Consider the following 12,612-nt stretch of genomic DNA (forward strand, 5'->3'; position numbering starts at 1 on the left):
AGAAGGGGCAGAAAGATTGTAAGAGGCAGAGCTTATACTGAGTTCAATATTGTGTAACTGTATTCATTGAACAGCAAACCTAAAAATTTTATAGCCACTTTTGAAAGAGATGTATCTTTGCTCTGGAAACTGTTATTGAGTATGTTAAGCTGTAATGAAATCCTTCTTCTAAAAAAAAAACAAACAGAAACTAGAACTAGCATATGATCTAGCTATACTACTCCTAGATATATACCAAAAGACATACCACAGATACTTGTACATCCATGTTCATTGATACTCCTTTTATAAGAGGTAGGAAACTGAGCCAGGCTAGATGTCCACCAACAAACAAATAGCTAATGAAAATGTAGCATGCATACACAAGGGAATTGTATTCAGTTGTATAGAAAAGTGAAATCATAACATTTGCAGGAAAATGGATAGTACTAGAAATTGTTATGCAGAGCAAAATAATCCAGTTTCTGAAAGATAAATACCATGTTTCCCCCCATACATAGAATGCACATCTATGAGTGTGTGTGCGTAAGCAATGAATTTTAAAGAGGACCACAAGAGAGGAAGAGATCGTAAGGCAGGGAGAAAGGGAAGAAGGGGTAATGGAATACATGAAATTGGAAGGCAGTACTATTGAGAGAAAGGAAGTCAGGGATAAGGGAAGGCAGAGGTCAGTGAGGAGGGGTGATGAGCAAAACTAAACTATATTGACATATGTATATTAAAATGTCTTAATGAAACCCATTACTTTACATGTTAATTCAAAAAATAAAAGAGGTCAGAACATGCCATGCCAGAATACAAGGCTCTGGCATATAGACTATTTTAAGTTAAAGATGCTTTTAAAAATGACAACTGAGAATGCAAGAAGTATGCCCTGATCTTCTTTAAATAACAACTAAAAACTCCCAAGTGGAAGGTATTCTCCCTACACCTTGAAGATGCACTAGAGGTGGGGAGTTGAAGCCGAGAGAAATCCCCACAAACCAATCTTGATAAGTAAGCCTACATTCCATTTGAAGATTACAAACACTTCAACTGAAAAAATAACGGTGATTAAAAAGAAGAAAAAAATCTAGCCAATAACCCAATTTCAGATGTATAAGTCCTAATGCAAAAACATAAGAAACATGAAAAACCAAGGCAACGTAACTTCTCTGAAAGTCACTAATTTCACAGTAATGGCTTTCAATGTAAGTGAATGAAATTCCAAAGAATTCAAAAGAATGATCATAAGTATGTTCAAAGAAATCAAAGAGGAAACACAATCAGCTGAATGAACTAAGGAATCAATATAGGATACACAAATGGAATTCAATAAAGACATAGAAATAATGAGAGAAGAAAATATTGAACAGAAATGAAAAGTTAAGTCAAATAAAAATCTCAATGGACAAACTCACCAATAGAATGAGTCAGCAAGATAGACTATCAGGGCTTGATGAATTAGAATATTCAGACAATGACAAAGGTAAATCAGCAAGAAAGTATGAATGAACATACAATATCTATGTTCCTAGTCACACGTCCACTGTAACTACTGTACATGTCTCTTGCCTTGCCACATTTTTATACATTTTTCCTTTTTGTCCAAGGCAAAAGGAATACACATGTGTGTGTGTGTGTGTGTGTGTGTCTGTGTGTGTGTGTGTGTGTCTGTGTGTGTGTGTCTATGTGTGTACTCAACTCTAATAGTTACTTCAGGTTTTTCCTTCCATGAATCCATGAAAGCCCACATTATTTCAAACTTAAGTCTGCATGCCTTCCTCTTCCTTCTCTTGTTATCATCAATAACTTTTTCTGTTTCTCTTCCTTCTCTCTACTTTTGCCAAAGACCAACCAAAAATCGAAGGAAGAGGTACAATTTGCCTCCTCTACAAAACAGAAATATGCACATAATCAGGGATTTCACATGAAAAAACACAGCACCACACATGTTATCATTTGTGTGACAGTCAGATTCCTCCCAATTCCTGCCATCCTGCAGGGATGGCCTGGATATGTGCAGGAGCTGAAGATGGGACAGCTCTACATCCATTTGAAGGATTCCTTCCACTCCAAAGGTGGATGTGCTTGGAAATCAGTAGGGAATCTGAAAACACACCAAAGCCTATATCCGCCCCTGGGTTGTGTCCAGGGCACTGAGATTCTTTGACTCCCCACACAATTACAAGCTGCCATGGGGTCTAAGACCCACTGCTTTACCCCAGTGTTTCTCAGATGTGAAGCTCCAAGTTTCTCATTAAAACGTCACTCTCAGAACCCCTTGGAGAACTTGTCAAAATAGACTCCCATGCCTAGGCACCCACAGGTCCCAATTCTTTGGGCCTGAAACAAGGCCCTCGCCTTTCCACTTTTATCAGGTTTCAAGTTTTCACAGCTGACTCTGTGGTTTCTGGCCCACACTTGGTGAGTCATTGCATTAGACAGAGCAGGAAGCACAGGGCTGCCATGTGGACCCACTGAACAGGCAGAGTTCATTAGATCTCACCCTTGTCCTCCTTCAGTAAGGGGAGAAAGTCAAAGCTCTTAGGTAGCTGTCCATTTCAGTCTTTACCCACACTTCAGGAAGTGATTTAGTCAAGCAGCCTCCAAGAGCACCTCTAAAAATAATCCCCTCTTAGTCATTAATCGTCAAAATGCTTACGAAATCTCTATCTGCAGTGCACATAATGTTATTACATTTCAGCAACTAAAATCTAAATGCTCATGTAAATGGGAGCCAATTGGATGTTAATTACATGCACTTAAATTTATATTCTTTCAAAGGCAAATTAAATATATCATTTCATTTTTTTACTAATGCAATTTTTAAAATTCCACATTGAAAGCAGTGAGATTCACCTACAATATGAAACTGCAGGGTAGCAAATTAAAAAAATAACTTACAAATATTAATAAAAACTTGTCTCAAGGACTACAACAATTCTAAAGCAGTGTCACTGTGTCAGACTCAAAGCCACATAATACTGAAGCTGAAATGAAGTGCCCTCCATTCTGAACCACTGTGCTGAAAGCAGAGAAAAGCTGATGCTGCAACCTGGCCATGGCAATAAGGAAACCAAACCTACTACCTGTCAAAGGAGCTAAAGATCTTACTAGGCAGAGGTAAAAAACAAACTTCGTTATACAACCAAAATTCTTGCCCTTTGTGCTCCTGGTGTCTTAAGTAATCAGATGCACAAGGTAAAAACAAATCCTGTTTTAGAGCTGAGTCAAGTGGTGGTGGTGGTAGTGGTGAGTGGGGGAATGACAACTCATCTATCTACAGGTGGCATGCTTCCCAGCTTTAGAAAAATGCTGAAAATCACTAAGAAGTGCCCTCAAAGCTCCAAAAGCACAGGCTTCACGAGCCATTAAATCAGGGGAGCTGGAAAAGGACCTGGGCATTAGGATATTTTTAAGTACCCGTAAGATCCTCTGAGTGAAGTCACCACAGAGCAAGGTAACACAGGAGCAAGCTAGTCCCACTCTTCAGACCATTTTCCAACCCTTTGCAAGCTCCTTTTAGGAAGCAGTGAAACCTCTGAGATTACAATCATGATGAACAACTGAGAGATAACAGGACCACACAGCAGCAGCTGTGTATTTTGATCTTTTATTCTTCAAATAAAATAAACCAAACTGATGAATGATGGCAAATGCATCTGAATCCTTGTGGTTTATCTGGACGCTAGTGGCCTACAGAAGATTAACCTAAAAATCAGTTCAAATTAGCTCTGTGGAGTATGTCTCAACTTGGCTGGCTGCTGCTAACAAAGAAACCTCTCAAGCATTTACAAGAGCTGGACAGAGAGTTAAATAACGGGAGCAGAGGTCATTCTCAAGATTGCTCTTACTTAGTATCTTTAACAATCTTTGGGGGAAGCACTATCAATGTCCATTTCCTGAGACTACCACACCACTGCCATGTCTAGCTGAGGCAGAGGAACACAGGCTACAGATTTGCTTCTAGGCCTCTCCTGGGCCAGGTACCATTGCTTAATCTTTAAGGAACAAAGGAGACCTAATAGTCTCAAGCAAGGCAAATATATCCAGACGTCCAAAAGGGGTCTATGAAACTGCAGGCTGGGTCCTGACTCTGAAAGGGAACAAGTTGTTGCAAGCATGAGCTCTGAGCTAGACCAGATTTGAATTTGCAGCATCCACTGTGTGATCTGGGCAAGGTAATTCCACCAGGCCTCAGGCTTCCAAGATGTTAAAGGGTCCCACCACCAGGAACAGCGGGAATTGTAAACGGGAATCTGGTCAGAGAAGGTGTCACACTATGTTCAGGGCTGAGGGTTTGAGAAGAGGACGGTAAAGAACCACCCATGTCTCTGAAATATTTTGGAATTGCAGAAAAGTTACTCTGGCAATACCCAGTTCTGTACACAGCACTGAGCACTGGTAAACTGTCATTAGCCAGAAGACCAGCTCCTGAAGGAAAACACTGTCTTCTGAGGTGCTAGGCATGAAGATAAAGAGAGAATCAAGAGATAATCTAGGAAGCTGGCATGGTGGTGGAAGCCTTTAATCCCAGTACTTGGGAGGCAGAGGAATGTGAATCTCTGTGAGTTGCAGGCCAGCCTGGTCTACAAAGCCAGTTCCAAGACAGCAAGAGCTAGATAGTGAGACCCTGTCCCAATCACTCAATCAAACAAACAAACAAACAAAAAAAGAGAGACAATCTAGGAAACCTAGAAGCTAATCAGAGGGCGAGATGGGGAGAATTTCCCGTTATTCCTACTGTTTACCTCCAGACTGTATAGTGGCTGTTTTCAAAAAGCCTTTCACAGGAGCGAAGGGCCAGTGTTACTATATTTCATAAGAAAGTCACACATGATGGGAATGAGCCAGCATGAAAGTTTCAAATGATTATCTCCGTCCAGATGTCAAAAATTAAGAAAATACAACCGGGCCTGGTGATGCATGCCTTCAATCCTATCACTCAGGAGGCAGAGGCAGGTTTACATAGTGAGTTCCAGACCAGCTGGGGCTAAAAGGAGACCTTACCTAAAAAACAAAACAAAATAAAACAAACAAACAAAAAATCAGATTTAAAGGGATGTGAAATGCTGGTACAGGGCACCATTTTCTTACCACATGCTCTCATATGAAACATGTTCACAAAGCTGCAGGTGAATTTTAAACAATGGTAGAAGTAAGATAGTAGATATTTCTGAGCTAGAAGACAAACTCTGTAACCTATCACTCTAAACTGGAATAAAATGTTCTCTTATTATAAAGAAAGGAATTTCTTCATATAAGCTGTGAAGTCTCTTTTCCTTTATCAAACAGCTTAGCTATCTGATATTAGATGAGAAAACCTAGAAAGTTAATTAATACCAGGCTCACATTTACTGTAACTAATCGTTTAGCATTTTGGCCCACGCATATTTTCCATTTAATTTTCACAAGAAACAAAAACAAGGCAGGCCCTCAATATCTGTTGTACACAGATATTGTACATGTTGGTTCTCCAGCTCTTAAATTGCTTGCAGCATTTTGACTAGCCTTTGATAAGATTAGTTCTATATTTTAAAAGGAGTCCCTTAGTTAGTCTTAATACACTGTTTGTTAAAATTTCCAGAAAGAGTCACTTTTGACTATCTGGACATCTCTTTAACTCTTGCTTCACAGTGACCCCAGAACACCCAGTGTCCACTCGCTGTGGTTGCCTGGCACTTAAACTCAAAATCTGGTATTGCATGAAATATGTTAGACTATCTGTTCTCTAAAATATTTGGAGCCATGGTTTGCAATGCGAGCTGTCTTCGTTCACAAGCTCTCGGTGAACTGTCCTGCAGTCGCTTCCAATTACATAGACCATTTCAAAGATGATCAGCCTCTATTTTTAGAAGTTAGAACTACTTGGCTTTGACTCAGGAAAGCTTCAGGAAGAGTGCTTCTTTGAATTAAGTTTAGTTTCATCTTGTGTGGTCAAATGGTGATTCAAACTCAAGTCAAACGCTACCTATGGTTTTGAGGGTCTCAAATGGCCAAATTCAAAAACATGATGAGAAAAGAACAAACATTCCTATTCAAGATCAGAAAACATTCAAAATGTGGCGAGGCAAATAATGAATATAAAATTTGATTCCCCTCCCAAATCCAGCAACAATAAAATTCAAGTACTGTTATACAACTATATGATTATTCTTTAAAATTTATTTTATGTGTATGAGTGCATTGCCTGCATGTGTGTAAGTAAGTGTACCTGTGTTGTGCAATGCCCATGGAGGTCAGAAGAGGGTGTCAGATCCCCTGGAACTGGAATTAGGGTGGTTATTAGTAGCCACCATGTGGGTGCTGGGAAGTGAACCCGGGTCCTCTGCAAGAGCTGCCAGTGCTCTTGACCACTGAGCCATCTCTCTAGCCCCCTATATGATTTTTCTTTATTGGCACCAGTGTGACAAAAACATAACTTTCATTTTTCTATCTTTCCACTTACCAACTTAAATGTCAATGTTTTTAAAGCTTTGGGGTCATCTACAATCTTCTGTAAATTAGCAGCCACTGTAAAATATAAACACAGAGAAACAGTATCCAAGTTATTTCCAATAACACTGGATTTTCACATCAATGATTCAGAAAATTTGACTAATGATGCAAAAAACTGAAAAATCATTTCTTTCACAGACATTACAAAGTCCTTATAAATGACCAAATTACTTTCATACAGATACTTTCTACAACCATTTATATCATTTCAACAATCTCCTATCTGTGTGCATCTGGATTAATCACTGTACACCAACCCTGCATTTCCTATAATAAAATCTGAAATTACTTTCTAATGGAAAGTAGAAATGATAGCAGTCCCCAAAGTCTCAACCATTTTGTTTCTCTAAAAACTCAGTACTAAGAAAATTATTAGCCAGGAGAGGACACTGCAAAATAAAGAGAAGTTGCCACAAACTCTGAGAAATAACAAGTCAGCACACTTGCACTCCTGACCTAAACATGCACTTGGTTCTCTGAACCCATTTTTATCAACTCAACACAATACAGCAGATAACCTTCACAACTCAGGCATAGGTCTTTATGCTTTCGGAGCATGGAGATCTGTCACACTAGTGACATGCCACCTTGAACAACACTGGAGTTGACAGACCAGGGTCACGCACTGGAGGATGTCAGCTTAGAGCCCAGCACTGAAGATCTATTCTCGGTACCAGCTGATTCATCAGAGGCCTGCTGTGGTCTTGGTGTCCCAGTGTATCTGATGCCAAGGTACAGAAGGCAGATTTTCCCAGATGCCTGTCTGATTTGAAGTAGGACTTGTGAACAGAATTCTCAGAAGGTGATGATGATAAAAACAGAAAGCTGCTCTTTTCACATCCAAGCCTCAAGGATAAACTACTAAGAATCAAGTTAGAGTGACTGGAAAGAAGTCATTCACCAGGACAAAAGAAAAGAACAAAAGGTAAACCAAGAAAGAGGTCCCGTTTGTCATTTTTATGCGTTTTGAGAAAAATTACTGATTCAGCAACTGGGTGTCCAAAATGTTTTGTGAATTTTTGATATGAAATGTTAAGAAAAAGGACCCCAAACACATATTTTGAGAAAAGTCTCAGAAAACATAAAAGGAGTAGAAGGAAATCTGTGAAAATCTTGTTTCTCTCTGAGGTTGATGGAAAACAACCTAGAGAGCAGCATTTTATGTAGATTTATTTATTTCATTTACCCTGTCAGCTGTTGGGAAGCGCAAAACTAAAATTATAGACTTGATATGGCCTATTTCTCTTTATAAACCATAATTACAAGCATCATCTTATCCATGTGCTGCCCTTCTATTGGTTCCACTCTCAGCAATCTGCAAGGCTTCATTTTACCAACACCACTCCCTTCACCTCTTTTGTCCTTCTGTTCACACAGACAATCACACACATGTATTAGGCATATCCTGGGCCATGGGCTGGACTGTGGCTACCCTTTCTAAGCTTCCTGAAAATATTCTAGACACTAAAATCATCAGTAATTTCTGTAAGATACGCTGATTCGTGAAGTGAAATTTTCGGCTATAAAAATCTGTCACCCAAAGCCATTATTTATGATGTCAGGACACTCTGACTACATGCAAACTGTAGCAAGAGAACACAGATCTGGTTTTCTTAAGACATAAAGGTCTTCTAAAGGCTCCTCTGATTTGGGCTGATTTCACGAGTGGCCATCAAGTCTTCATATGAATTTCTGTCCTTTCATTAGCCTTTCTCAGTTAATGTGGGTGATTCACTGCTTTGTTCTGGGTCATCTATTTTCAGCCTGCTTTCAGCCAAAAGCAGAACTCAGTCCTGCACTCACTCACAGCCTGCTGCTGTACATCATCTGTACAAGAGCCAACTTCCAGGCATGTGGCTAGCAGGTTGTACATTGACTGGAAAGTCAGCGTGAGCTGCCAGTATCTTAAACAATCATCCTGGGACCCAGGCTCCCCAAGTGTGAGTCCCACACATCAGGGACATTAGAAATTCAAATTCTATCTGCAGCTCTGAGCAAAAATAGCAAAACTGGCCACTTACCTGATTACTGATCCCAGCTGCTAGGGTTATTTTCAATTTAGTTGATTCTAATTTGTTGTAAAGTGCTATAAAACACCTTCATTTAACTGACATCACATAAAATTCAGGGTGATGCTAATTTCTCTTCCAGTAGCAATACTCATTAAAAAGATGGGTGCCACTGTTTTCTCCCTTCTCCTGACTGTGCACCTGGATTTCAAAAATAAAAATGCTCCTTACCTAGAACGTGAGTGGAGAAGGAAGGGCTGGGTAGGGCTAGCTGTGACTTTAGGGCATCTCACCCTTGTAGAGAACACTGAATTTGGTGTTTTAAGGGATGACTGTCAACTCTGAAGAGCCTCTATTTGATGGCCAATGGTCTCCCTATAGCCACAGTTCGCCTTGCTCTCTCAGAGATCCCTCTGCCTCAGCCTCTGCCTCCAGAGTGCTGAGATTATAAGGTGTGTGCCACCACGCCCAGCCAGACTTCTTTCCTTGCTGCTTCCTCTTCCCCAGGCCAATGAATCAGTGCTGAGTGCTTCTCTGTCTTTGGGAAAACAGGGACAATGGTAATACATTTGGAAGCCCTGGGGACAGCAACACTTCAGCCTTCTTTGCTACTATTTCCCTTGCTTCACACTTTAGGCTTGAATGTCTATCAAGACTGGAAGTTTGTATCTGCACTTCCATTATAACATGTGGCCTAAGGTATGGCTCACACTGTGTCTTATGAAATGGTAATAACATCATTAACAGGCACGTGGAAAGCATGCTTATTAGCCCCCTGGATCTACCAAGAGAAGAAAATAAGATTGTTGGGGCAATCTGTCAGCACTCAGATGGCCAAGTACATGCTTCTTTGGCAAATGAAGCCAGGCTTTCTCCAGATGGTTTCTCTATGAATTCCCTGTGCTCAAGTTCTCCACATTCTGTTGGTTAAAGAAGTAACTGATTTAATGACTACTTATACTCTGTGATTGTATTCTGAGTAATTAGTCAAAAGGTATACTTTTGTCCCCAGATATCAGCTTATTTCATGATCTCAAAGAGTGCTGACGCTCTTGTGATGGTGAGTTAATTAATTTAATTCAAGCCAGTACCATGCAAACGTTGTAGGGAAAAGAGGGCCAGTGATCATTGAGTCTGATGGACAGCTATGCGTAAGGCATCCTAAGATAAGACAAGCATGGTCTTGGGATATCTGACAAGGTGATGACTTTGAGATGCTGTTTTACTCAAAAAAACAAAACGAAACAAAACAAAACAAAACAAAAACACCCTGCATCTCTGCTTTCACATTCCTCTGATGCAGGGAGGCAGCAAGAAATGACAAAGACAATCTGAGCTCTAAGGGAAAAAAGAGATGAGGTGTCTGTCTTATGGTTACTGCTCTAAAACGAATGCAAAATTAACGGCTAGTTACATTTCACAGTGGGGGGAAATAAAGATTGGTTCCAGTACTTTCCCTAAATCTCTAGGCTCTTGGCTTCATAGGATGCATTGAAGTACAGTGCTCAAAAATCTGAATTCTATAATTAGAGAACCTGGGTTCAAATCCTGCCTCTTGCTTAGAGCTGGATAGCCACCCTGAACTAGGGCAAGTTCACTCTGCCTCTGTGTGCTTCACTTCTGGGAAGGGAGGACACTGATGGTATCTGCTTGATGAGTTTGGGGAAATTCTTTTGGGGGGTATATTTATTTATTTACTCATTATTTTTTAAAAGTCCTTCTAATTTTTTACTATTATTTTTTAATTGATTTTTTTTGTATTTCATACAGAACATCCCAAACAATCTTATTCAGCTTTATACCTGCATCCCAAATAGCACCCTCCCATAGCCTCCCCCAACCCCCACTGGAGCCCATATACTCTGTCATCCCTGTTACTGTCCACTGTGTTATCAGTGCCCCCAGCTGTTACCCAGTGCTAGTGCATCTGCTGAATTGAGTCAGCCTATCTAGAGTCCCTTGTTTTAGGAAGATCAGCTCTTCCTCATCCAGCAGCAATCAGTTGCCAACATTTCTTTAGATAAGATTGGGGTCTGAGGTTCTTTTTCCCATTTCTATGCTGGGTTACTGTCTGGGAGTCTCTTGGGCCACCCTGGCCAATAACTCAAAGGAAGGCATCTCCTGTCTGGCATATTTTCTTGTTATGTAGCCTTTAGCTATACACATGGACTCAAAGAATTATACTGATCACTTTAATCTTTGGTTATACTTTCCTTTTGGGTGTTTAAGGCCATACAGTTGGTCGAATAAACCGATTTATTTTTACTCTTAAGGTCCTTTGAGGGTCTGTTCCTCAGGGGTCACAGGGACTTGGGAGGAGCCCCTGGCTCTTTTCTTTTACCAGTTCCATCTATGTGAAGATAAGTCAAAGGTCCTACTCAACTGTGGCTGGCTTCACTTGGAAGCATGGAGAAAATGTTTCCTCTGTGTTAACCCTCCTCCCTGTAGACTTAACACTGGTTCAAATCCATCTGGTGGGGTCTCCATGGCCTCCTCAATCAAGAGGACAGGTGACATACCACAGTTACAGAACATTTTGAGTGATGCTCCATAGTCTCCTGGAACTTAGTCAACCTTGGAGGGCAAGGAGCAAAAACTGTCCTTTATGTCCCTCTGACCAGATTAGTATAGGCCTTGAAGTATGGCTGCTAAACATCTAAGAAGGTTAGTTCCACAAGTCTGGTACTTTTAATTACCATGTGCTACACATATAAAGCTTGGGCAAAAACCAAACGTTCTCCAATAAACCTTGACTAGACATATATTATGTTCCTTGAGCTAGTTGTATGTATAATTTGTCAGTAGGTTGTTGGATTAATATGGTTCCCTCTGGTATTTTTTTTAAAACTAGCTAGGCATTATTTATCTCTCTCATTGTCTAACCCTTCCACCATGGTTCCCCCATTTTTCCCTTAATAATACCCTTCTCCTATGGTCCTACCTCTCTTGAGCTCCTTCTTTCCCTTTATCCCCAAGGTTCCTTCTATAATCCTCCCTCCTCCCTCCCATTAAAATAACCCCATTTTTATCCATATCGCCCTTATTAATACCTGTTTCCTATGGTTCATCTCTTTCAGGTTCTTTCTTTTCCCTTAGCTTCCTGGTTCCTTTTCATTATCCTCGTTTCTGTAGTTATGTCTGGATACATACTCACTTATAAGGATTTGGTGCTAGGATCCATATACAAGGGAGAACATATGTCATTTGTTTTTCTGAGTCTGTGTTACTTCACTTAGTATAACAGTTTCTAGTTCCATCCATTTACCTGTAAATTTCATGATTTCATCTTTCTTTACTGCTGAGTAGAACTCCACCATATAAATTAACCACATTTTCATTATCCACTTGTCAACTGAAGGATACTTAGGTTGCTTCCATCTCCTAGCTATTGTGAAAAGAGCAGCAATAACATGGATGTACAAGTGTCTCTGCAATAGGATGAATTCCTTGGGTATATGCCAAGGAGTGGTATAACTAAGTTAAACGGTCAGTTCATTTGTAGTTTTTAAAGAGTCCTCCACACTGCTTTCCATAGGGGCTGAACAAGTCTGCAATCCCACCAATAGTGAATAACCATTCCCCTTTCCAAATCTGAGGGAACTCTTTAAGCTAACACATCTGTTCTTTCTGCACTGGCCAGCTGCAGTATCTTCCCAGGCTTCCTTGCTTCTAGTCTTAGCTCCGCATAACTACTCTGTTCACATTTTCTTTCTGTGTGCTGGTTCCTTAGATGGATAATGCTATTTAAACTTCCAGATGAAGTTGTGGTTCTTACGGTGGTCTGACTTCAACCTGCCTTTCCAACATTTCCTTTGCCATCTCCTATTCTGAATCATCCCATAAATCTCTCTGTAACATAACTCCACTTTCATCTAATCCAGTCTTAACCATTGACTCTTGTTGAACTAAGCTGCACACATCTTAGTTCATTTCTTGCTGCATTCAAAATTTTTGGTAACCCAAACTCTTATGCTTTAGAAAAGGTATTTATTTATTTATTTATTTATTTAATTTATTTCCTTACTTATTTTGGTGTTTTTGAGACAGAGTCTCTATAGCTCCAGTTGGCCTGGCATCCATCTATCTATCTATCTATCTATCTATCTATCTATCTATCTATCTA

The 12,612-nt window shown here is 40.1% G+C and overlaps 1 protein-coding gene across 1 annotated transcript in view; it reads right to left on the bottom strand.

Annotated features, from left to right (window-relative positions):
- Positions 1 to 12,612, bottom strand: part of Stk39 (serine/threonine kinase 39) — a 331,576-nt gene that overhangs the window by 8,003 nt on the left and 310,961 nt on the right. Inside the window, exon 21 of the mRNA XM_008849922.3 lies at positions 6,431 to 6,495. Within this exon, the coding sequence (XP_008848144.1) occupies positions 6,431 to 6,495 (65 nt within the window). The remainder of the gene's footprint in view (positions 1 to 6,430; positions 6,496 to 12,612) is intronic.

The sequence above is a fragment of the Nannospalax galili genome, unplaced genomic scaffold, assembly GCF_000622305.1.
Source record: "Nannospalax galili isolate Female #2095 unplaced genomic scaffold, S.galili_v1.0 scaffold165, whole genome shotgun sequence".
In the NCBI taxonomy this organism is placed as follows: Eukaryota; Metazoa; Chordata; class Mammalia; order Rodentia; family Spalacidae; genus Nannospalax; species Nannospalax galili.